Raw genomic sequence first — 27,601 nt, forward strand, 5'->3', positions numbered from 1 at the left:
CTCTCTCCTTCCTTCTCTCTCCCGCTCTCCTATCCCCCCTCCCTTTCTCTTGGTCAGTCAATCAGAGCTTTCCAAGAGCAGGGAGAGGGAGCTTTGGACTGACTGACAGACATTGGTCAGGGAGAGAGGTACAGTCTATCCAGGTAAGCCCTATGCATTTGTATTTTCATTACCAGTTCTTTTATTCTAAAATGAATACTGACAATAAATGCCTATCAATAACAATAAATCAATAAATAATTAGTTATATTAATAAAAGTAGAGCAGAGTACATTAATATCTGATCATCCTATATGTACATTTGTACAGTTGTAAGCGATGCATATTCGTGTAAGTACTGAATAATGGTTGTAAATATGTTATAGGTAGGATAGAATCCAAATGACCTTGGCCTGTAAACGTTTTATATATATGTACTGTATTTCAGTGTCTATGTAGACATCAATGGAAGATTGTGCGGGACTAGTGCCAATATACAAAATCATGCAATCCCCATCCGTTATACAATCCAAAACCACTCTACACAGGTGTACTGACAGGCATTTAAAAATATATATTTCATTGTACATTTTTATGTGTGTATGAGTGTGCTTGAATGTGAGAGAGCTGGAGAGGGGAGGGAGGTAGGTTGTGGGAAGATGCTGCAAAAGCCCAAAAAGGATGCAAAGCAACTGGAAAACACTTCACAGTGCATTTGACTAAGATTTCTGCAGACAGAAGTCCTGTAAAATATATTGCTTTATTTTGTGACTATATTGTTATTACCAGCTGTGACAGGTATTAATAAGGAAACTGTTGGCTGATGTCAGTATTTTGAGTCTACTACTGAGTTCCAGACCAGGATGGAAATCCCAGAGAGTTGGAAACAGCAGCTTCACTGTTAAAATCACCATGCTACCTATCACTCAGAGAGGTGGCAGTAGGGGCAGTAGTAGCTGACTAAACTCAACTCCATGGTGAAGGAAGTTTCTGATGAACTCCACCAATGGAGTTGAGCAGTGATGAGGCATTATGGAATTCAGCTCTGGCTACATCGATTCGCCACTGTCAAATTATGAAAATGATGATACGCTTACCTTGTACCTATGTTTGTCCTCTTTAGTTTTGCGCCTTTTTTTGTTTGCTGAAATCCATATTTTTTCAATAAACGTTCATCAAATACAACCACCTACTGTTTGCTCGTTTCTGTTTCTCGAAGATGGCAACTCAGCGCGAATGCGCATGTGCCAATTTAATCTCAAATGATTTAGGCCTAGATTGTGTGATTTCATTGGACAATGGGTATTTGGAGACCTAGGCATTCACGCTGAGTTGCCATCTTCGAGAAACAGAAACAAGCAAACAGTCGGTGGTTGTATTTGATTAACGTATATTGAAAAAGTATGGATTTCAGCAAACAAAGAAAGGCACAAAACTACGGAAGACAAACATAGGTACAAGGTAAGCGTTTCATAATTGAAATGTTTTGAAGTATTGACCTTGGGGTGATGTAGTTGGAGATGAATTAAACAAAACCTGTTCTCTGCTCCACTCCGTTGGTGGAGTTCATCAGAACTTCCTTCACCATGGAGTTGAGTTTAGTCAACTAGCGCAGTAGCGACCATCACTGTAGAAGCTAGGTGCACTTCAGTGTTTTTTCCTCTGCCTAATCCTCTTCTTCCTACCTTCCTTCCTCCCTCCCTCTGTGATGTTAGCCATATGTTGTGACTGTGAGTAAGGCTGTTGTGAAGTTTTGGTATTCCCGTGCCAAAGATATTATACGATTGTAAACCCTGAGATTCATAGCCTCGTGGGATTGGAGGCAGTGTAGCTCTGAGGGACTGAGTGAATCTATCCCTGAGTGATGAGTGTCTGTGAGTCTCCTCATGCTGACAAGATACTTGCCCTCCGAGGGCCTCGATTTATGAGCTTTTTGCAGGCTGCCGAAAATGGAATAACCTGTTGTCGTTTCCCGCTGCTACTTTGTTTCCTATTCTCCTTTACTACCATTTCACCCCCTCATTTTTTTATCTCTATATATTTATCTTTATCCCTCACTCAACTCTCTAGGTGCTATGACGTTATGCTGCTCTTGAATGGTCCTGCATTTCCAGGTTGGGAAAGGCAGGACCTGGTTTATACATTGAGAGGAATGTCATTTGAGCTGTACTGTTTGTGCACATAGATCATTTGAACAGGATCCACATTTGTGCTTATCAATTCTGGGGAATGTAGGTAGGTTGTGACAACCTGGTTAACTTAGAAAATACATTGTACAGGTTACTGGACATATAGTAGGTCGAGGCATTAGGCTGGTGATAGGGCAGCCATCGCATTCCTTATTGTGATACACAGAAGGTATGAAAAATGCCATTGCTGAGAGGACTGAGGATAGGCTGGTTAGGGTTCAGTCAGGTGAGAGAGGGAGGGATTGTGGGTACACTGCCTCTGGCCTACGTGGCACGGATTGAGACTCTGGCTCCAGGTCAGACCATTGCATCCAAACCCCCTACTGGAATAAGGATAGTGACCTTATTGGGTCCCACCGGTAAATCACATTATCCTGCATGGCTGTACCTTGTCCAATCACAAGCCTAACCCACACCAACTGGGCCTTGGGATGAATCCCATCCTTATAATGGGCTGTTAGTGAATGGCAAACTGTTCAGAACCCATCCGTGGTTCATCACGTGCCACAACCACGTTGCTGTAGGAAAATAGGAACGCTGGTCACAGAGTATATTGAATTAGTCTTCAAGACAAAGATGTTTTTTCCAAGCCCCGTCTTGACAGGGCCATAAACAACTACAATTATATTCCAGCTCACTGTAGCCACTGTGATAGTTGTTGTTCTTACATCAATTCAGGGGAATGTTTATTCTTAACTGTCTTGTTTCCTAGGGAAATTCTTGGGATACAGTGGCAAGGGAGTCTTTGAATATCCTTCACTTTGAGGCAACGGTTCTACAGATTCCCTTGAATAAGACAACCTCTCACAGCAGAGAGTTCATCCGTCTGCCCCGGCCTTTCCTTGAAAACTGTCATTTTTCGAAGCGATCTACTATCAGTTTCTCTTCAACAAACAAAGACAATTGCTCTCCCCCTCCACCTGAAGGCAGCTTCCCGCCAAAAATGCCTCTTGTCCCATCCTTCCTCATCCTGCTCCTCACCTGCCCTGCCCTCCTGACCCCATCAGGTTCCCAGAGCCTGCAGCCTGGGGGTCAAAGGGCACCCAGGGACACAAAGCCAGAGGGTGGCGGGCAGCCAATCAAAGTAGTGATCTCTGAGGCGTGTGTTCAGGGGGACTCCAGTCAGACCCAGGGCAAGGAACTGGACCTTGAGCCTGGTTCTGCTATAGTCCTTACCCATCGGATCCGACTGGTTCCGGGGTCGTCCGCAGGCGGGTGCGAGGCCGAGTTTGCTGCCCTGCGAGACCGTCTGGAGAGGCTGGAGAAGGAGGTGTCGTCATTGAGGGAGAAGTGTGGAGGCCCAGAGGGGGGCTGCTGCACGTCCCAGCAGAGCAAAGGTACAGTAGGACTGCTGCCAGGTGACTCACTGATCAACTGGGTCTGGTTTTGACCATCACACAGCATCCCCTCATAGCTCCTCCCATCTCTCTGAATCACCCAACTGGTTCTCATTTGAACACACACACACACACACACACACACACACACACACACACACACACACACACACACACACACACACACACACACACACACACACACACACATTTTGCACACACACACAGCTCTCACATGAATATAACAAACTATCCATCACTTACCTCAATCATGATCACATTTTGAACTGGCAGACTACAGCCATGCTCATATGATCTAACTAACCTGAGTAATGAGGACTCTGCTAATGGGCTCGACCAATCAAAGCAAGTAGAGGACAAGGTCCAGCTCTAACTTGCTGCCCAATGTGATCTCAAGACAATCCTCCTTATCTAGCTCTCCACCCTTCTCTCAATGTGGGACACTTTCAGCGACAGCCCCAATAGTGTGTCCACTGACCGGTTCAGAATATCAATATGCTGTAGTGTCTTACTGCTTTACTCTGTGTCTGTCCGAACCACCTCTCTAGGTGCAGAGTGCTCCATCAAGCCGGAGGGAGACGAGTGTCCTAATGAGTGCAGTGACCAAGGACGCTGTAAGGACGGCAAGTGTGTCTGCTTCCCAGGATTCAGTGGACCCGACTGCAGTTTGTCTGACTGCCCCGGCAACTGCAATGACAAGGGGAAGTGTGTGAACGGCCAGTGTGTGTGTGACCCAGGTTTCACAGGGCCAGACTGCTCTTCAGAGTCCTGTCCTGGAAACTGTAACAACAAGGGGCGATGTGTGAACGGGCAGTGTGTGTGTGACCCAGGTTTCACAGGCCCAGACTGCTCTTCAGAGTCCTGTCCTGGAAACTGTAACAACAAGGGGCGATGTGTGAACGGGCAGTGTGTGTGTGACCCAGGTTTCACAGGCCCAGACTGCTCTTCAGAGTCCTGTCCTGGAAACTGTAACAACAAGGGGCGATGTGTGAACGGGCAGTGTGTGTGTGACCCAGGTTTCACAGGCCCAGACTGCTCTTCAGAGTCCTGTCCTGGAAACTGTAACAACAAGGGGCGATGTGTGAACGGGCAGTGTGTGTGCGACACTGGCTTCACAGGCCCAGACTGCTCCACCAAGGCATGTCCTGGAAACTGCAAAAACAGGGGGAAGTGTGTGAACGGTAAGTGTGTGTGTGATAGCGGTTTTACAGGCCCAGACTGTTCCACCAAGTCCTGCCCTGGCAACTGCAGCAACCGTGGAAAGTGTGTGAACGGCCAATGTGTCTGCGATCGCGGCTTTACGGGGCCGGACTGTTCCGCCAAAGCATGTCCCAATAACTGCAGCAACAAGGGAAGGTGCGTGAACGGGAAGTGCGTGTGTGAAGTGGGCTTCAGCGGACAGGACTGCGCCGCTAAGGGCTGTCCCGATAACTGCAGCAACAAAGGGCGCTGCGTGAAGGGGAGGTGTGTGTGTCGCCGTGGTTTCGCCTCCCGGACTGCAGCCAGTGTGAAGCTGGGTTGACTGGAGCTGACTGTGGCACCGGTGAGTCATCCAAATATTCTCTCTAAAACTCTCTCAAGGCTGCAATAGCCTTTTATATTGTCCAGTGAAAAAGAGTGTGTACTGTATTAGCCACAGGGCAGTGTTAATATATCATAGTGTGGAATATAGTATTCCCTTCTATCCAATTCCACATACTGTTATATTTGCCACGCTAGGCTTTCAAGTACTGTATGGACATACAGTGTGTAGACCACTACCATATGTTGCAGCTTGAGACGCTGACACAAGTTGACTAATGGACCTGTACCTTTTAGGAAAATAGGACTCTGTATTTTACATTGACTTTAAAGTTAAATGGGGGAGAATGTGCCAGCTGCACAAAAAGATGGCTTATTGCTTTTCAAATCAATTCCACGGTAAGTCCCTTTAGCTAATGCAAGGAAACATTGTATGGCATTGCTGGCTTGAATGACTGGAAGTAAGCATCTAACCCCTCCCCTGTCTCTAGCCATGTCTGGTGTGTCCCAGCTCAACACCAAGGACATCACTGAATCCTCTGTTACCCTCTACTGGACCCCACCTCCAGTCCAGTATGACACCTACCACATCACCTTCACCAGCCAGGTAACAACACCCTACACGCCCTACTCACAATTTCTTCAGAAGTTGTGAGTTGTGAATCTGGGTCCTAACTAAAGCACAAAGTAAACTGAACTTGAGAAACAACTCTTAGACAACAGATGTACATTATCGGGACAGTGACATATGTTTTGTTGGTTTTGGCTCTGTTCTCAAGCACTTTGGATTTGAAATGATACAATGACTATGGAGGTTAAAGTACAGACTTTCAGCTGTCATCCATATAGCATGAACCGTTTAGAAATTACAGCACTTTTTGTACATAGTCCCCCGATATTAGGGGATCAAAGGAATTGGGATAAATTCACATATATATATACACACTAAACTTTTGACTACTTTAATAAACACAAGTGAATTTTTTTAAATTCCTAGCACGCAATGATTACATGAAGCTTGTGACTCTACGAACTTGTTGGATCCATTTGCTGTTTCTTTTGGTTGTGTTTCAGATGATTTTGTGCCCAATAGAAATGAATGGTAAATAATGTATTGTGTGTCATTTTGGAGTCAATTCCATTGTAAATAAGAATATAATATGTTTTTAAGCCCTTCTACATTAATGTGGATGCTACCATGATTGCGGCTAGTCCTGAATTAAATAGGGAATTCTTATTTACAACGGCCTAGGAACAGTGGGTTAACTGCCTTGTTCAGGGGCAGAATGACAGATTTTTACTTTGTCAGCTCAGGGATTCGATCTAGCAACAGTTACTGGTCCAACGCTCTAACCATTAGGCTACATTCCACCCCAACTCCCCCAAAATGGGGGGACTGTGTACAAAAAGTAATGTCATTTCTAAACGGTTCACCCGATACGGATGAAAATACCCTCAAAAGTGCTGGAGTACAGAGCCAAAACAACAACAAATGTGTCACTGTTCCAATACTTTTGGAGCTCACTATATTAGCTGAGAATGGTCTCATGGCACGAAGCCCAGTTCTCATTCCAGGTTTTAAGACTTGTTTTGGGGGCAAATTTAAGGTCATGTTGAAAAGTCATGGTGCTGCGTTATTTCCATTACAAATCCCTAAAATGTTTGCCTAACATTTCCCTGAGAGCCCAAGGGAATTCAATGATGACATACAGTAGATTAAAACATGCCATGGAAAAAAACATTGACTCCTTTGCCTTCAAAACAAATCAAATGTATTTGTCACATGCTTCATAAACAACAGGTGTAGACTAACAGTGAAATGCTAACCTTTGCGGGCTTCCCTACAACGCAGAGAGAAAAATAGAAAAATCATAGAAAAAATAACACAAGGAATAAATACACAATGAGTAATGTTAACTTTGCTATACACCTGGGCTACCAGTACCGAGTCGATGTGCAGGGGTACAAGGTAATTCAGGTAGATATGTACAGTGAGGGAAAAAAGTATTTGATCCCCTGCTGATTTTGTACGTTTGCCCACTGACAAAGAAATGATTCGTCTATAATTGTAATGGTAGGTTTATTTGAACAGTGAGAGACAGAATAACAACAAAAAAATCCAGAAAAACGCATGTCAAAAATGTTATAAATTGATTTGCATTTTAATGAAGTTTGGAACCACCAAGATTCTTCCTAGAGCTGGCCGCCCGACCAAACTGAGCAATCGCTGGGGAGAAGGGCCTTGGTCAGGGAGGTGGCCAAGAACCCAATGGTCACTCTGACAGAGCTCCAGAGTTCCTCTTTGGAGATGGGAGAACCTTCCAGAAGGACAACCATCTCTGCAGCACTCCACCAATCAGGCCTTTATGGTAGAGTGGTCAGACTTGGACTTTGCCCACTTGGACTTTGCCAAAAGGCACCTAAAGGACTCAGACCATGAGAAACAAGATTCTCTAGTCTGATGAAACCAAGATTGAACTCTTTGGCCTGAATGCCAAGCGTCACATCTGGAGATAACCTGGCACCATCCCTACAGTGAAGCATGGTGGTGGCAGCATCATGCTGTGGGGATGTTTTTCAGCGGCAGTGACTGGGAGACTAGGCAGGATCGAGGGAAAGATGAACGGAGCAATGTACAGAGAGATCCTTGATGAAAACCTGCTCCAGAGTGCTCAGGACCTCAGAATGGGGTGAAGGTTCATCTTCCAACAGGACAATGACCCTAAGCACACAACCAAGACAAAGCAGGAGTGGCTTCCCGGACAGGTCCCTGAATGTCCTTGAATGGCCCAGCCAGAGCCCGGACTTGAACCCAATCAAACATCTCTGGAGAGACCTAAAAATAGCTGTGCAGCGACGCTCTCCATCCAACCTGACAGAGCTTGTAGCGTGATACCCAAGAAGACTTGAGGCTGTAATCGCTGCCAAAGGTGCTTCAACAAAGTACAGAGTAAAGGGTCTGAATACTAATGTAAATGTGACATTTCATTATGGTGTATTGTGTGTAGATTGATGAGAAAAACAAACAATTTAATCCATTTTAGAATAAGGCTGCAACATAAAATGTTGAAAAAGTCAAAGGGTCTGAATACTTTCCGAATGCACAAAACATTAAGAACACCTTCCTAATACACCTTCCAATTCGTTGGGGCATGGACTCTACAAGATGTTGAAAGCGTTCCACAGGGATGCTGGTCCATGTTGACTCCAATGCTTCCCACAGTTGTCAAGTTGGCTGGATGTCCTTTGGGTGGTGGACATTCTTGATACACAAGGGAAACTGTTGAGCGTGAAAAACTCAGCAGTGTTGCAGTTCTTGACACAAACCAGTGCGCCAGACACCTCCTATCATACCCCGCTCAAAGCCACTTCTTTTGTCTTGCCCATTCACCCTCTGAATAGCACACATACACAATCCGTGTCTCAACTGTCTCAAGGCTTAAAAATCCTTCTTTAACCCGTCTCCTCCCCTTCATCTACACTGATTTGAAGTGGATTTAACAAGTGACATCAATAAGGGATCATAGCTTTCACCTGGATTCACCTGGTCAGTCTATGTCATGGAAAGAGCTATGTCAGTGTGTGCCGCGTTTACCGTAAATGCAGTCTCCGCTAACGCCGGAACATTGCCTTGAAATGATATGTTGTTACCTTGAACCTCCACGATACGGATTCAATAGAGCCCTTCATTTTCTATACCAAAGAGTGGAAATCATGCCAAAATAAATAAATCCAAAAAGATTGATCTTGAGAACAGTAGCACACCACAGTTTGACAGCTGAGCAGCAGAGGTCCATCACACAAATGAAAGGTGAGTCCATACGCAACACTTACTGGCAGGGGAGCCTCAGGCCATGTCAGAAACAGATGATTATGTTTTTCAATTTCACTTCAGTCATTCATTTCACTAAGCCTTTGAAGGCTTTCAAATGGCAAAACACGAGTTTCACTGAGCAAAACCCATTAGTGGACTATTGGAGTACATAACATGGTTTATAGATGCTGTAAATGTGCAGATATTCAAACGCTTTGCCAAAAGAATTAGCAGCGGACATTTTGCCAGTTTCTACTTAATGACGTTTGGCGTTAACAAACGGTCACCTCAGTAAATACTGGTTTGCTTTTACTGGTTCAACTTATATCATTATATACTGGTTCAACTGTAAATGGTTGGATTCACAGCCATAGTAGTAACCACAGAATGGAGGAGATCCTATTTTAAGTGTGTTGTTGTATTCAATTTGTTCAGCAGCTCATGGTATCAATAAGTGGATTGAAGAGATCAAATCCAGTTTCCAATATCAAAGGTAGCTAATGGATGAAGTAAATGAATTCCAGTGAATTCACAGAGACATATGCTACCAATTGCATTCAAAGCTGCCTTTGTACTCTTTATTTTGAGTGTAGGATGTTTTTAGTGTTTCAATGATTTGCACTACATGAATGATGTAATGTAGTACTGGACGCTTAACTTCCTATTGAGTTCCAGTTCAGTTAACAGACAGTAGCCTGGACACTATGTATTAAAAAAAGCGTACATTCTTATGATCTAATACAATATCCGGGACATGTGTGCAAATGTCCCACTGTAATTGTCCCTTAAAGGCCTTGTGTAGTCAAAAATGTGATTTTCCTGTGTTTTATATATATCTCCACACTATGTGGTTGGAATAATAATAATGATGATAATGCTCTTTTAGTGTAAGAGCTGTTTGAAAAAACTGCCTTAAATTTCAACTTGTTTTTGGTCCTCCTGTGTGGCTCAGTTGGTAGAGCATGGCGCTTGCAATGCTAAGGTCGTGGGTTTGATTCCCACAGGGGACCAGCATGAAAAAGCATAAAAATGTATGCGCTCACTACTTACTGGAAGTCGCTCTGGGTAAGAGCGTCTGCTAAATTACTCAAATGTGGGATGGAGTTTGAGATATCACCTGGTGGTAAATTAGTTAATAGACCAATAAGAAAGAGTTCCAAACCTCTCTGGCAATAACAGCTAGTTCTCAATTCTCCTCAGACCACTCCCAGACAGTCCTAGCAAAATTCTTGCTTGAGAAATTGCTCTTTGCTAAGAAGCTAATTTTGTGTATTTTTAACCATTTAAATTGAAAAGAATCACTGAAAGATACTTAATTGATACCCAGAAATGATTTGATTTGAGATTTAAAAAATAAATAAAAATGGCTGCATTGAAGCTTTAATAAAACATATGCTCCCAATCTGCACAGAGAGGTGATGTCAGACTTACACAATGACAAACTGGATTAGTACTCATCATGCACATGTTGTTGGACCTTGCTATTAGAGCAGACACAAACACTCTCGAGAAGCCGTATCTATGTCATTAAAAGACAAATCTACAACACTGTAACAAAGAGAAACACCTTAATGACAACCAAAAGTACCAGAGGAAAAGGTAGGGAAAAGGTACCAAGATTAAACAACCTAGCACAAATCCCACTCCCCTCTTTTTCCTACTTAATGTAACTCTTTCAATGTGTGAATGAGATTATTGTTCTTCATAAAAGGGTTCCAGATGAAAAAGAGAGAGAAAAACAGTAAATAGAGACTATTGTTGGTTAGTAGAGTGACGTCTGGCCACAGCATCAGCACCAGGACGCATTCCCTAAACTCATCGCAAAACAACAACAGGGGAAACAGCCTATTTTTCCATACATGACAGGGGTAGGTGTGAGAAGAAATATGGCGGAAGGGAGAACATCCTTGTACAGGGAATTCATAAAAACTGAACAGAGGAGAGAAAATTAGGGCTGAGGACAATGAGCAAAGGAGAAAGTCAAGGGAAGGTTAATGGGAGAAAGGGCGAGTGGGCAGCAAGGAAGAAGAAAAGATGCAGATGTGGGATGCTTGTTGCTAGGGCAGCCATAAACACTGTCAAAAACATAGCCTTGACCACAGAAATGACTTCATTGGTCGGCAGCTGTGACACATAGCAGAAGAGAATGAATAAGGCAGAGATACACATTCATCTCATGTTTACAGATAACAACACACGTACACAAAACGGGGAGCAAACCCCACATTGTGCAAGATTAAAGCACAACAACACACTCATCTCTTGAAATAACTGCTGAAAGAATTAGAGGCATATGACACACGGACACTGAAGATCAATGCTGGGCAACCTGGCAACCCAGCTGGGTCCGATTTCCCATATGAGAAAATATATTACACAATGGAGAAAAACTTGGAGAACACCCCCACATTGGAGTAATTGGGTAAAACCTTAAACTACTGCTTTTAAATGAATGGAAATACTGGCACTTTCCAATACATAGATTGAAGAATAACAACCTGATACTGTTTTTGTTTTAATAGCATCTTTTATAAGTTGGTTTTTCAAATGATCACATACCAATAAAGGATATTGTGAAAGTTGGAACGCGAACGGTTGACTATAGTTGAGTGGGGTTGCCAGATGCTGTGTATACTGTAATGTTTTTTTGTGTGACACCATTTCTCAAAGCTTTGTGAGCTACTGGATTTCCCATATATGTTAATACTGAAATACTTTCACAATACTACTATTACATCATTGGAATATGAGGCTGTTTATCTCATTGCCAAGAAAATAATAATATAAAGAAAAGCTGCCCACCCAAGTTATAATTCCCAACAGAGACATCATTCTATTTTGTCTGATGATGTTGTACTGTATAACTGTTGAGTTCTGTACTAATGTGATTGTGAGGCCCCATTGTGGACAATACATTTGTGTCCAGTTGCTAATTTAGCCTTGGCTTGGTTGACGTTTCCAAAATATCTGAATATAGGCTTCGGCATGACAGAATTTGTAAATTAGCCTTCTCCCCCTGCTGGTAAGCATACGGTACATGCACCCATTCAAAATAATCTTCAACACAGGTTCTGACTACCATTACTTTAGAGAATGAACTGAAATACCAGTAGGCCATTTCATCATAATTATTAATAATCCTGCTGATGTCCGTTTTAACATTAACTTTATCGTTTTCTGTGCCACACAGAAAGAGGGCGATCAACAGATAACATCTCAAGTTGGAGGGAAGCTCACGACCTTCACCCAAACAGGACTGGCGGCCGGGCAGGAGTACACGGTGACAATCAGGGGAGAAATAAATAGGAGAATGGGCACTGAGAGCACAGTAGAATTCACAACCCGTGAGTCAGGAAACCACATTTTGTATCCCCTTATTAGCATCTGTTACTTTGGTTATCAATAGATATAAATGCTAAGTAATTTTTTTTCCCCCACTGCTTTTCCCCATCCAACCACCCAGTTATCTCTGGACCCACAAACCTTCGAGTTGTGAAGACAACCACAACATCTGCAGTTGTCCAATGGGAACAATCGCAAGGAGACATCGATAGGTATCGCTTAACTGTTGCACCCAATCAGACAGACGGAACAGCCAAGGGAAGACAAGACCTAACCCTGCCCCCTGAGAGGGACTCTGCCCAGATTGACAGTTTGGACCCGGGACATTTGTATGACATCACGTTAGTTGCTGAAAAGGGCGGGATCAAGAGCAAGCCAGCAACAGTCCAAGTCACTCCTGGTGAGTTTTATTGGATGAGGGGGTTGCTTACTTTAGTTACTACATTGCATAGGAAAAAATCCAGGGACTAGATTTTATAAGAAGCAATCTTGATTCATTAGGCCATATTCTTTATTAGTTTATTTGGAAATGAAGACCATAAAAATAATAAAATATTTTAAGATAAGAGTTATACAGTCATGAAACAACAAATAAATTGTGAACTAAGCAGAAGAAGCAGGAGAGAAAGAGAAAGTCATCATTATGTTTAAAAGAGAGAGAAATCTCTGAAACAAATTGGATTCCCTGGCAATGTGAATGAATATGCAAGAGAGGCCTGCTCCTGTGAACTGTTATCCCACTAAAGTTAACATGTCTAGACACATCATTATTCAATAGAGCAGATCATTGGAAGTGAAATTAAAATAGCTTGAAATTAATAGAGGTACAATATAAAAACTGCTCCTGGAGCTAACCTGATCTCTCTTTGTAAAATATATTTTCATTTTCATTATTCATTCTCTCTTTCCCGACAGTAGCGGCACACACTTAACTCACAACATTGAATATTTCAGCACCCGAACAATGAATGGCAAGGTTGTTTTGATGACCAAATGTAATACTCTTTCCACTTCTCCCTGCAGGTTTGGACAGCACATAGGCCAACTATTTATTGCACTAATGTCAATGCAGGTGTTGTTGGAAAACAGGATAATTCAAAGTGTTCAGTTCAAAGATATTATTTCTGATTTTTCCATTTCGATCAAACAGTGCTTCCCTCTTGTAGTCGGATCAAAAAAACACATTGTTATCTTTGGTTCCAAATGATCGCTTCATGCCTTTAGGAAAATCCACAAAGACAATATCCAGGGTGACTATGGACACGGTGACCATGCAGGTAGGACCAGGAGTAGCAAGCCATGAAGACCCAGCAGGGAATACAAAGCCTGTGAAGGCCATCTACTACTCAAAGGCCAAGGGCGAAGAACCAGAGAGTGGAAAGAATAGGAGTGGACCAGGCTCTGTAACAGTCAAAGGCACCAATGGAACCAAAGAGGACCTATCTGTTACAACCAGTAAAAGACCACTTGTCAACACAAAATACAGGGTTGTACATAAACCAGGTGATAGAATAACCTTGCCCAGGAAGCCATACATTGGAGACTCTATCCGTTTTAATGGTACAAGTGTAAGCCAGGGTGGGAGGAGAGTGGGTCACAGTCTTCTGAAAAAGCCTTCAAGCAGAAATCCATTGGTGGGGCCAAAGGTCAAGAAGACCTTAAAAACTGACACTAAAACAGAAAATCCCATTGTTGGGGACAGGACTATAGCTATAACTGTGAAAAACACTAAGCTGAAGACAAGTCCTCTTGGAGAAAAAGATGGAACTTCGGCAAAGACATATCCTGTTGGAATCCTTCCTGAAAATGCCACTCCGAGTTCTGGTTCTGAACAACCAACAGTGATTCCCGACTTAAAGGACCTACCTGATAGAAAAATGGGTACAGAGACTGAAACAAACGAGCCAAGCCAAGGGACAGATGGCTTGGAGCCTACAACCACATCAGAAACAAATACTACTGTTCACCTGAACGGGAAGAAATGTGTCAACAAGATTAAATTGACACACAGGAAAGTGGGATTGTTTGGAACCAAACAAAACGAGACAACGACTCTGACAGTGGGCAGCACACCACCCTTACGCCATCTACCTCCAAAGGGGACCCAACAACGCCGCTCACACCCAAATATGGGACCATTCCAAAACAGGACACGAACAAACCTGAGACCCCCTCAGCATCCATCACGAGGTCCCATACGCAGACCTTTCCAACCTAAACTGACAAACAGGGACAACGGCATCATCGTTCACACCACTCAACCGGACGAGCAGGGCACCTACAGCACCAGCCAGAATGACACAAACACAGACCTTAAGCCCAAAACTCTCATCAAGAGAACAAATGCCACAGCTGGTAAAATAGCAGAAGGTCGGACATATATTAGAAATAACGGTAGCTTGAGCCAAAGGAGCCAAGATTCAAAAACAGGTCATCATGACAAAGGGAGCCAATTGAGTAAGACTGCTGATTCAACAGACAGACCAAACCAGATAAATGGATCACATGCCACTACTACTGGAAAAACAGGCCAGCCTCTAAACTCAGTGGGGGTTCAAAGCGTAACCTCAGGAGGGTTCGTAATTGTTTGAGGAGCACCAGAGGGGATGTACAGAAATGTCATAGTAACCCGGGAAGAGCATGGAAGTAAGAACGAGGCGGAGGAAGAGGAAGTGGAGGAGGGGGAGAGTGAGTCAGAGGAGGATAGTGAGGAGGAAAGTGAAATGGGGGTGAGTCAAGGTAAGGAGGGAGGGGAGGAGAACCCTGTTACCAATAGCAAAAGTGATAACCAGAGATAGAACAGCAACAGTAATACTACGGCTAAAGTTGGTGACGGGGGTACAATCGAGTTCTCCAAAGTCCTTCCAGGTTCGGCTTGCTCATTCCCATTCCAGAATCTCCATCCACAGACACACTATTCCCTGTCCGTATTTGGGAAGGGTCCCGGACTACGGTCCAAAAATTCACAGACTCATCGTAAGCACAGGTACTGGCCATAGTTAAATCTCTACCAACTACTACAAGGGTTCATTAGCTCATTGTTCAAGCACAGGACTTCTCTTTTCTTGAACTATGCAAGTTATTCAAGACACCCAAGTTAGATGCCGGTACATCCTCACACCATTTTAGGTGAGGTACACTTGCACAGCTGCTTGATCCATATCCATTTCAAGAGCTGTCACACTCTTGATACTGTAACTTCCTGAATTACAGTACTTCATAATGTCTGTCGTTAATTTGCATCATCTGCTTATTGATACCGTGAGCTGTGTTTCTTTTGGTTTGCCCTTGACAACCAAGAGCTTTTAATTAAAGGAATGGTAAATAAATCCAAAACTTTAATTACAAATTATAAACTGGGTTGTATGAGCCCTGAATGCTGATTGGCTGAAAGCCATGGTATATCAGACCGTATACCATGGGTATGACAAAATATTGATTTTTACTGTTGGAATTATGTTGGTAACCAGTTTATAATAGCAATAAGGCACCTCTGGGGTTTGTGGTATATGGCAAATATACCACGGCTAATGACTGTATACAGACACTCCGCGTTGCGTCGTGCCAAAGAACAGCCCTTAGCTGTAGTATATTGGCCATATACCACACCTCCTCGGGCCTTATTGCTTAAATATGCAATGACCAAATAAACATGCATCTGTGCTAATCATTTGTATTTCGTGTTAACCCCTTGTTTATACCATGTTGTGCAGTGATTAGTGCAACTGTGATGTGTGTTGTTCATACTGGGTGCATTATGGAAAAACAGGTATGATTGCCAAAACACCCAGAGGAAATGGGCTGGTGCTAACTGGGAAACTATCTGAAGCGCATCCCATCAAAAAAATGTGAGCATGAGTTCATAATCTTCAAAATGTAGGTTATGTTGAGGGATACTCTCTAATATATAATCATTACAGTGCTAAATCTTACACAATAAACACGTGATTGCATAGCCTCCCGGGTCCATATACGACATGTCATATACAGCCTGTGTTTTCCATTTTGTACATGGACAGTATGTCAACCCAAACACATCCATGTGCTAAGCATATACAGTGCCTTCAGAAAGTATTCCTACCCCTTGACTTATTCCACGTTGTGTTACAGCCTGAATTCAAAATGGATTAAATATATGTTTTTAGGAATTTGACCAAATTTATTGGAAATTAAATACAGAAATATCTCTTTTACATAAGTATTCACACCCCTGAATCAATACTTTGCAGAAGCACCTTTGGCGGCGATTACAACTGAGTCTTTTTGTCCAGCACCTGGATTGTACAATATTTGCCCATTATTCTTAAAAAAAATCTTCAAGCTCTGTCAAGTTGATTGTTGATCATTGCTACAGTAGACTGCCATTTTCAAGTCTTGCCATAGATTTTCAAGCCGATTTAAGTCAAAATGGTAACTAGGCCACTCAATATTCACATTCATCTTGGTAAGCAACTCCAGTGTAGATTTGGCCTTGTGTTTTCAGTTATTGTCCTACTGAAAGGTGATTTTGTCTCCCAGTGTCTGTTGGAAAGCAGACAACCAGGTTTTCCTCTAGGATTTTGCCTGTTCTTATTGCTGTATTCTATTTCTTTTTAGCCTAAAAAACTCCCCTAGTCCTTGCCGTTGAAAAGCAGCCACCACCCAGCTTGAAAATATGAAGAGTGGTACTCAATAATGTGTTGGATTTGCCCCAAACAAAAGGTTACTATCTTTTCCACATTTTTTGCAAAATTACTTAAGTGTCTTGTTGCAAACAGGATGCATGTTTTGGAATTTGTACAGGCTTCCTTCTTTTCACTCTGTAATTTAGGTTAGTATTGGGGAGTAACTACAATGTTGTTGATCCAACCTCAGTTCTCATATCGCAACCATTAACCTCTTAACTGTTTTAAAATCACCATTGGCCTCATGATCAAATCCCTGAGCAGTTTCCTTCCTCTCCGGCAACTGAGTTAGGAAGGACGCCTGTATCTTTGTGGTGACTGGGTGTATTGATACTCCATCCAAAGCCTAATGAATAATGCCACCATGCTCAAAGGGATATATACAGTGCCTTTGGAATGTATTCAGACCGCTTGACTTTTTCCACATTTTGTTAGATTACAGCCTTATTCTAGAATTTATGAAAGAATTTTGGTCCCTCATCAATCAACACACAATACCCCATAATGACAAAGCAAAAACAGGTTTTTAGATTTTTTTCTAAATTTATTTAAAATAAAAAACGGAAATATAAAATGTACATAAGTATTCAGACCCTCTATTCAGTACTTTGTTGAAGTACCTTTGGCAGTGATTACAGCCACGAGTCTTCTTGGGTATGATGCTACAAGCTTGGCACAGCTGTATTTGGGGAGTTTCTCCCATTCTTCTCTGCAGACCCTCTCAAGCTCTGTCAGATTGGATGGAGAGCGTTGCTACATAGCTATTTTCAGGTCTCTCCAGAGATGTTCGATCAAAGTTAAGTCCGGGCTCTGACTGGGCCACTCAAGGACATTGAGGGACTTGTCCCGAAGCCACTCCTGTATTGTCTTGGCTGTGTGCTTAGGGTCGTTGTCCTGTTGGAAGGTGAACCTTCGCCCAGTCTGAGCTCTGGAGCAGATTTTCATCAAGGATCTCCCTGTACTTTGCTACGTTCATCTTTCCCTCGATCCTGATTAGTTTCCCAGTCCCTGCCGCTGAAAAACATCCCCACAGCATGATGCTGCCACCACCATGCTTCACTGTAGGGATGGTGCCAGGTTTCCTCCAGACATGATGCTTGGCATTCAGGCCAAAGAGTTTAATCTTGGTTTCATCAGACCAGAGAATCTTGTTTCTCATGGTCTGAGAGTCTTTAGGTGCCTTTTTGGCAAATTCCAAGCGAGCTGTCATGTGCCTTTTACTGAGGAGTGTCTTCTGTCTGGCCACTCCACCATAAAGGCCTGATTGGTGGAGTGCTGTAGAGATTGTTGTCCTTCTGGAAGGTTCTCCCATCTCCAAAGAGGAACTCTAGAGCTTTGTCAGAGTAACCATTGGGTTCTTGGTCACCTCCCTGCCCTTCTCCCCCAATTGCTCAGTTTGGCCGGGTGGCCAGCTCTAGGAAGGGTCTTGGTGGTTCCAAACTTCTTCCATTTAAGAATGATGGAGGCCACTGTGTTCTTGGGGACCTTCAGGGCTGCAGAAATGTTTTGGTACCCTTCTCCATATCTGTGCCTCGACACCATCCTGTCTTGGAGCTCTACGGACAATTCCTTTGACCTCATTGCTTGGTTTTTGCTCTGACGTGCACTGTCAACTGTGGGACCTTATATAGACAGATGTGTGCCTTTCCAAATCATGTCCAATCAATTGAAATTACCACAGGTGTACTCCAATCAAGTTGTAGAAACATCTCAAGGATGATCAATGGAAACAGGTTACACCTTAGCTCAATTTTGAGTATCAGAACAAAGCGTCTGAATACTTATGTAAATATATATATTTTTACACATTTACAAACATTTCTAAAAACCTGTTATTCGCTTGGTCATTATGGGTTATTGTGTGTAGATTGCTGATATTTTTTTTATTTCATCAATTTTAGAATAAGGCTGTAATGTAACAAAATGTGGAAAAAGTAAAATACTTTCCGAAGACACTGTATATATATTTTTTACACATCTACCAATCGGTGCCCTGCTTTGTGAGCAATTAAAAAACCTCTCTTGTCTTTGTGGTTGAATCTGTGCTTAAAATGCACTACTTGATTGAGGGACCTTATAGATAATTGTATGTGTGGGGTACAGGAACTGGGGTAGTTATACAAAAATCATGTTAACCACTATTATTGAACACGGAATGAGTCCATGCAACTTTTTATGTGATGTGTTAAGCACATTTTTACTCCTGAATTTATTTAAGCTTTCCATAACAACGGGGTTGAATATTTATTAACTCAAGACATTTCAGATGATTTATTTTTTATTAATTTCAAAGATTTTCTACAAACAAAATTCCACTTTGACATTATGGGGTAGTGTGTGGATCAGTGACACAAAATCTCAATTTAATCAATTAAAATCCATGCTGTAACACAACAAAATGTGGAAAAAGTAAAGGGGTATGAAAACTTTCTGAAGGCACTGTACTAATGAAAATTACTCTGATATTCATGAGACCATTCAGCTACAACCGCCATTCACTGCTGGTCTGATCTTCTCTCACTTAGGGTAAGCTTTAAGTCAGCAACCTTCATTGGCTCCCTTCATCACTCACAAAACCCAGGGTAAGACCATGGTTGGTCCCTATGGTTTTTCCTGATCTTAAGCGTGAAATGTACAGATTTTAATCCTATGAGTCTTTTTTAAATGTATTTGTAAAAATTAAAAAAAGAACAAAATTCTACAAGGTTTTAACGATTAGCTAGTTTTTTTGTTTTTTTTCAGAGGGTGAGGTCTCAAATGGTATTTGGAATCATTATGGCAGGATTCTGCTCACTCATGGTTGAAAATCTGTTGGTCAACACATTTCTTATTCCTTAGAAATTATCTTTCTCTTGCTTTATCTCTCCTATTCTTGTATTAAAATAATTTGGGATATGTATTTGTTATCAACATCTCTTCGATTTTTCCTGTCTTCTGTTATAACATTTAAGCGTTTTCTCTTTCCTGCCAATTTCTTTTTTTTTCAGGATCAAAAGACCAGCTCAACATTAATATCTCATCCTTTTCCCTTGCTGCTTTCCAGGGTCCAACATCTGCATTTAACAGTGACACCTTTGTCTGTTTTAGTATATGCTGTACTGTGTATACTGTATATATGTTTGCACTGTACATATATACCCAAACTCAATGGAGCACTAATAATAACAGCGTGAGTAAACAAGAAAAGTATGAGTGCACCTACATTTTAAGGTATATTGATCTTTCTTCTCCTCACATGTAGTATGACTTACCTCAAGTCTCCATTTTCTCTTTGTCAAATATATTCTAGCTCTGTTTCCATGTCCATCATGTTTCTTTCTTGATACTTTTCTTTCTTTCTTTCCTACAGTTTTTATTTGTTTTCATGCGTCTTTCTGTCTGTGTTCGTCTTTCTATCTTTTTCTCTTTTTCGCTCTCAATCACACTTAATATTCCCGTGTCATGCCCAGGTCCAGAGCCTCCCTCAGGTCTTGTCTTCAGTGAAGTGACTGAGACGTCTCTCTCTGTGTCCTGGACCAAGCCAAAAAGTCCAGTGAGTGGCTTCAAGGTCACCTACACTCACACACAGGAAGGTAGGTGCTTACACTAACGTTCTGGGGGTCAGAATCCTGGCTGTTGAGTCACGTCAGTTCATTGTGTATTCACATCGGAAGTTGCCCGTTCTATTCCAGGGGAGCCTCTCTCCGCAATGGTGGACTCTGGGGATTCCACTCTGGCACTGTCAAAGCTCTCTCCAGGGTCCTCCTATGAGGTCAGTGTGATATCCATCCTTGGACTGGACGAGAGCGATGCAATCAAAGACCTGGTTATGACACGTACGTTTACTTCAGTCATACTGTTGACTTTCAGTTTTAGGATTAATGCTAATTTACAGGAAGATGTCAGATTATAAATTATAGGAAATTAGACTATCAACAGCCACTTTTTTTTGGTCCTTGGTGGTGTCTTGGTCAACGAATTTAAGTTAAGCATTAAAAACCACATGTATTTTTTGTTTTGTTTCTTACTTTCGTGTGTATGGTGTTTTCTCTGCATTTTATATGGGGTCTGTGTTCATAATTGTTCTAGCAGGTGCAGGATCTGGGAAAGATCTGTGCATTTTCAAATTTTCTCAAAGGGTCTATTCTGGAGCTGATTCAACTTCAATTTTTTAGCAAGAATGAGATTCGAATCTAATGATGTATCGAAAGGATTTGATTTCACATTGTGATAACTAACGCTCCCTTTCTCTTGCCTTCATTTTTTTCAAACCCAAACCGATCTCAGTCCCTGACCCTCCGAGGGATCTCCGGGCCATTAATGTCACAGACACCAAGGCCTTGCTGCTATGGCGACCAGCACTGGCAACAGTCGACCGTTACATCATAGTTTATGGCTCTGAAAAAGGTAAAGGGGTATCAGAAGTTGGATATCCATTACAACAATACCCCGTGGGGCTTTTAAAAGCCTGAGCCGTATTAGAGCCTTTCCTTTCCAGTTGGAGCTTTCACACAGGCCACAGGCAAGATGAGATCATAGTATTTGTATTGGACAGTCAGTTTATGACCACCCCAACAGCATTACAATATAAACACTGAGAAATAAATTAAATCCTGCTGCCTACCTCTCTCCCCTGCTACTCACCTGCTCTCTCTCCGCTGCTTACTTGTTTCTGTGTCAACCAAGGGTCAGACGATGCCAAGATCACTGTGTCGGGCAATGCGGCGGAGCAGCAGCTGAAAGGCCTACAGGGCTCCACTATGTACACCGTCACAGTCACCAGTCAGCTGGGCAACCTGGACAGCTCTGACGCCATCACCGCCTTCACCACCACCGGTGGTCAGTCCGCACACACACCTTCTCAAACTACCCTAATGCTTAAACCAATCAACTCACCCGAGACCGAGAAGAAAAGGAAGGCTGATGTTTTCATTTCATTTTTACAACTGAGCTTCTGGTGATTGTGTCCATGTCCATCTGGCAGGATCCAGGGGAGACGGGGAAGTCCCGCGTGACCTGAAGGCCAGTCAGGTGACTCCTCGCTCAACGCTGTTGACGTGGAAAGCACCCTCTGCCGCCGTGGGAAGCTACAAGCTTACCTATCAGACGGAGGGACAGGAGAAGCAGGTGAGGAACACTGATTAAAAGGTGGAGACAGACACACGTTCTGTTTTATTCAGGACAGTAAATTAGGACACAATGCAACAAACTCTGGTCTACAGATGGCCTTTTTCTTCTCAACAGGAGGTTACCATTGACTCCACAGTAACAGAGTTTAAGTTGACCAGGCTGCATCCCATGTCCAAGTACACCGTGCAGCTACAGGGGGAGAGGGGAGGGAGCTACACTGCTACAATTTCCACTGAGTTCACCACAGGTAAGTGGTCAAATATATTTGACTTTATAAAGAAACTTAACAAAACATCGAAAGCACAGTTTCATAAAGTTAGGCTCTCTCTTTGATTTTGTCTGTCAGGGAATCTCCGATACCCCTTCCCAAGTGACTGTTCCCAGGAGCTGCTAAACGGGATTCATGAATCTGGAGAGGTGGAGATCTTCCCCAAGGGAAGGCAGGGAAATCCAGTGTTGGTCTACTGCGACCAGGTGACTGATGGAGGCGGCTGGACGGTAAGAGAAGATGATTGTGTGAGGGACCATGTGTCTATACTGTTGGTGAAGAGAGAGATTGCTATTTAAAATGTATTCAGATGTAGTGTAAGGGCTGTCTGAAGAGAGAGTGGACCAAAACGCAGCGGAGTTAGTGTTCATCATTTAATTGAACAACGTGAACACTATACAAAAACAAGAAAAGAGAAAACCGACAGCCAACAGTCCTGTCAGGTGCAAACACTAACAGAAACAATTACCCACAAAAGGAAAAACATGCTCCTTATGTGTGACTCCCAATCAGCAACAACGAGCTTTAGCTGTGCCTGATTGGGAGCCACACACAGCCCAAAACAAAGAAATACAAAAACATAGAAAAAGGAACATAGAACGCCCACCCAATGTAACACCCTGGCCTAACCAAAATAAACAAAAAACCCCTCTCTATGGCCCCAAGGTGCGGACTCTGGCCGCAAAACCTGACACTGAAGGGGAGGGTCTGGGTGGGCCTTCTTACGGCGGCGGCTCAGGTGCGGGACGTGGCCTCTGCCCCACCCTTGGCGTCGCCCTCTTAGGTGGCGCACCTGGCCGCGCCGAAGGTCTGGTGGGCGACCCTAACTTCGCCCGGCTGGCAGACGACGATGGCTGCGCCGGGCAGGCGGGCCACTCTGGCTGATCCGGGCAGGCGGGCCACTCTGGCTGATCCGGGCAGGCGGGCCACTCTGGCTGATCCGGGCAGGCGGGCCACTCTGGCTGATCCGGGCAGGCGGGCCACTCTGGCTGATCAGGCATCTAGTGGGCTGAAGCACTAGATGCCTGATGCGTGGGGCTGGTACAGGATGTGCCAGTCTGGGCACACGCACCTTAGGGCTAGTGCGGGGAGCGGGAACAGGCCGAGTCAGACTGGGCTGACGCACCTCAGGGCTAGTGCGGGGAGCTGGCCTGGGGCTCCATCCTCGCCCCGCCAAACTGCCCTTGTGCCCCCCCCCCCAATTTTTTTTTATTGGGGCTGCCTCTCGGGTTCCCTTACCAGCCATGTTCTCCGGTCCTCGCCAGATATCCTCCGCTGCTTGGTCCTGGTATGGTGGGTAATTCTGTAAGGGCTGTCTGAAGAGAGAGTGGACCAAAATGCAGCGGAGTTAGTGTTCATCAATTAATATTTAATTGAACAACGTGAACACTATACAAAAACAAGAAAAGAGAAAACCGACAGCCAACAGTCCTGTCAGGTGCAAACACTAACAGAAACAATTACCCACAAAACCCAAAGGAAAAACTTGCTCCTTATGTGTGACTCCCAATCAGCAACAACGAGCTGAAGCTGTGCCTGATTGTGTGAAGCTGTGCCTGATTGGGAGCCACACACGGCCCAAAACAAAGAAATACAAAAACATAGAAAAAGGAACATAGAACGCCCACCCAATGTAACACCCTGGCCTAAACAAAATAAAGAACAAAAAAAACCTCTCTATGGCCAGGGCGTTACATGTAGACAATAGATTTAGCTTAAGTAGTGACAAATGCAATACATTTGACTACATAATGGCTATGTCCCTTAAAGGAAAATACCACTCAAAAACTATCTTTTGCTATTTCGTATTTCATTAGTCCACAGTTGACACAGTCCCAAAATGTTTTGCATGTCAGCAATCAAGTTTTCAAGATATCGAACTTTCAAAATAAGTTTATCTTGAAGACATGATTGCTGACATGCAAAACAATTTGGGACTGGATCAACAGTGGACTAATTAAATACCAAATACCAAAATAGTTTTGGAGTGGTATTTTCCTTTAACGGACATGAGAGGGAGTTAACGGTTGGTTTAGGATGGTATATGTCCGCTGTATGAGCGTGTGTCCTTTACAGGTTTTCCAGAGAAGGATGGATGGGAAAACGGACTTCTTCAGAGGCTGGAAAAACTACAGCAAAGGTTTTGGAGAACTGAGTGGGGAATTTTGGCTGGGTGAGAGTCATTCGTCACGCTAAGTTTGTTTTCACCCACTTCAGCAGCAGTGCACCAGCGTTACATCAAACAGAAATGTTATATTGACGACGCAAAAGCTAAACTATGTCACTTTTACGTAAACAGTGCAAGCCCTCATGACAGATCAACTCTGTAAATAGACCCGTTGCTGGGCAGATAAATTAAACAGTATAACGCCAGATGAGAAGGATCAATTTAATGTGGAAATTTATGGCAAGACGGTAGAAAGAAAGTGACTACTGGCACTATTGGTGCACAAACAGAAGGACAGCCAAGAGTAGTAGCAGAGGGCCTATCACTCTTCAAAACCCTTTAACTTTTTTGGAGCGATTGGCTGAGCATTAACACTGGTAGCACACTATCCACTATTCATTCTAACATTGAGGGGCATCATGCTCATTTCTACTGTGTAGATCTGATGAAAATAAGTATTCAGCGCCCCCTAGAGGCAACACATATAGTTTACTTCAGGAGCTCGGCAGTGAGCAGTTTTTGTGTGCTATAACACCTTGTTTTCCACTCATCTCTGTCCATCTATAGGTAATGAGAACCTACACAATCTAACCAGCATGGCACCAATGACCCTACGTGTGGACCTCCGTGCAGGGGACGAGTCAGTGTTTGCCAAGTACTCTGCATTCACAGTGGACACTGTTAGAAGGAACTATGCTCTCAAAGTGTCTGGGTACAGCGGTACAGCAGGTATGAACAGAATCTGTCCACTGAAAATGATTGACCTCTTATTGTGCATACTTCCACATAATCATTAAACCCGTGGCTTATTGTCTTCTCATTATCCCTCTATTCCACACCTACTGTTTCCCTCCTCACGCCTGCCATCTGTCTTTCCACTCTACCTCCCTTTTCCCCTTCCCTCTCGACTTTTTCGTCCTGGTAGGTGACTCTATGAGTTACCACAACGCGCGCATGTTCTCTACCAGAGACAGAGACCCCACGCCTTTCATCACCCGCTGCGCCATGTCCTATAGGGGGGGTTGGTGGTACAAGAACTGCCACGAGGCCAACCTTAATGGCCTCTACAACACCAGTGTCAATCACCAGGTAATGCCAGCCGACTTCATACCTCATTTCACTATTTAAGAGTCTATATCACCAAAGTAATCCAAGGCAACTATTCCAGAACAATCAATTACATGTTCGGGGTGGTTTGCTAACTGAATCGTCTCTGTGTCTCAGGGTGTGATCTGGACTGCCTGGAAAGGCAAGGACTTGTCCATCCCTTTCACTGAGATGAAGCTCAGACCAACATCTTTCACCCCTCCAACTCAGGGATAATGACAAAGTGGTGGACAGAAAATGAGAAGGGGGGAGAGGCACAGTTTATGAACACACACACACACACACACACACACACACACACACACACACACACACACACACACACACACACACACACACACACACACACACACACACACATCCAGGTAACTGCCGAAATAAAGGAAACACCAACATGAAGTGTCTCAATAGGGCGTTGGTGTCACCACAAGCCAGAACAGCTTCAATGCACCTTCGCCTAGATTCCACAAGTGTCTGAAACTCTATTGGAGGGATGTGACACCATTCTTCCATGAGAAATTCCATAATTTAGTGTTTTGTTGATGGTGGTGGAAAATGCTGTCTCAGAATCGCCGCTCCAGAATCTCCCATAAGTGTTCAATTGGGTTGAGATCTGGTGACTGAGACACAAACACACACCCTTTAAACCAAGGCAGTTAACCCACTGTTCCTAGGCCGTCATTGAAAATAAGAATTTGTTCTTAACTGACTTGCCTAGTTAAATAAAGGTAAAAAAACACACACACACACACACACACACACACACACACACACACACATTTTATATATATATATAAAATAAACACTATACTCCTTTGAGACCCCTCTTTCAAAGTCACTGAGATCTCTTCTTCTAGCAATGGAAGCCAAAATAATGGGCAACAGACTATTTTTATACCCTAAGCATGACAGAATGTTAATTGCTTAATTAACTCAGGAACAACACCTGTGTGCAAGTACTTGCTTTCAATATACTTTGTATCCCTCATTTACTCAAGTGTTTGCTTTATTTTGGTAGTTACCTGTACATAAGCAGACAAGCAACCACACACAGTGTCATGCATGTATACACAGTACATGCACCTATTAGCTAGTTTGAAAATCTCCCAATGCCTTGCTCTCCAGACTAAAGCAATTTGATTTTTTCAAATGTATAGAGGACAGTTATCTGTATGTTATATTGTACAGTTTCTAGATTATCTTTGAGATTTCCCTTTTCTTTTTTACTCTTAAGTGTTGTGGCACCCCTTGCGTAAGCTGTAAAAATGTATGCACTGTCCCCTGGCTATGACGGTACAACCGTGGAAATGAGCGGTGAATAATGGAGATTTCTGTTTGTACTTGACTGGCAGTTATCGAGTTTTGGTGATTGTCCTTTGTTTGTCTTATTTGTGGTTATATGTCCTGTATTTTCGGTTGCCCCAATTCTCAAATTGTAGTTAATACAATAATAAAATAATGGTGGAACATGGGCAGCAGAAGCACTGGGTGTTCCGTTGTATGATTAAGTACTGTATGTAAGGGAGGTTTTCACTGATATAAGCTAGGTGATAGATTTGGAGGCCTTGAAGATAAACTGTGCAATGACAAGGCGTGACAATACAGAGTTATTTTTGATGTTGAATACCCAACACTCTACCAAACTCCCCAAATAGTCCCAATGCATTCCCACTGGTCATTACTCATCGCCAAAGATAACACCTACTGCACTTTTACTCAAATGAAACATTACCACTACTACAAGGCGATTCATGTCCACAATCAGATCTATTTGAACATTCTATTATTACATATTCACTGAGTGTACAAAATATTAGGTACGCCTGCTCTTTCCATGACATAGACTTACCAGGTCACTTGTTAAATCCACTTCAATCAGTGTAGATGAAGGGGAGGAGACAGGTTAAAGAAGGATTTTTAAGCCTTGAGACAATTGAGACATGGATTGTGTATGTGTGCTATTCAGAGGGTGAATGGGAGAGACAAAATATTTAACTACCTTTGAACAGGGTATGGTAATAGGTGCCAGGCGCACTGGTTTGAGTGTGAACTGCAAGAACTGCAACGCTGCTGGGTTTTTCAC

General features: G+C 43.1%; 1 protein-coding gene across 1 annotated transcript; it reads left to right on the plus strand.

Moving 5' to 3' along the window:
• LOC106569942 (tenascin-X) lies at positions 1–26,999 on the plus strand. Its single transcript, XM_045693690.1, has 17 exons — positions 1–143; positions 2,881–3,505; positions 4,075–5,043; positions 5,539–5,654; positions 12,052–12,205; positions 12,325–12,603; positions 20,317–20,439; positions 20,539–20,682; positions 21,134–21,253; positions 21,533–21,685; positions 21,831–21,973; positions 22,091–22,223; positions 22,323–22,474; positions 24,321–24,417; positions 24,979–25,140; positions 25,337–25,500; positions 25,636–26,999. The coding sequence occupies exons 2-17, from the start codon at positions 3,112–3,114 to the stop codon at positions 25,732–25,734; spliced, it is 3,402 nt and encodes a 1,133-aa protein (XP_045549646.1). The 5' UTR covers positions 1–143; positions 2,881–3,111; the 3' UTR covers positions 25,735–26,999.
• Positions 27,000–27,601: the final 602 nt, after the last annotated feature.

Source organism: Salmo salar, chromosome ssa14, assembly GCF_905237065.1.
Source record: "Salmo salar chromosome ssa14, Ssal_v3.1, whole genome shotgun sequence".
NCBI classification, from domain to species: Eukaryota; Metazoa; Chordata; class Actinopteri; order Salmoniformes; family Salmonidae; genus Salmo; species Salmo salar.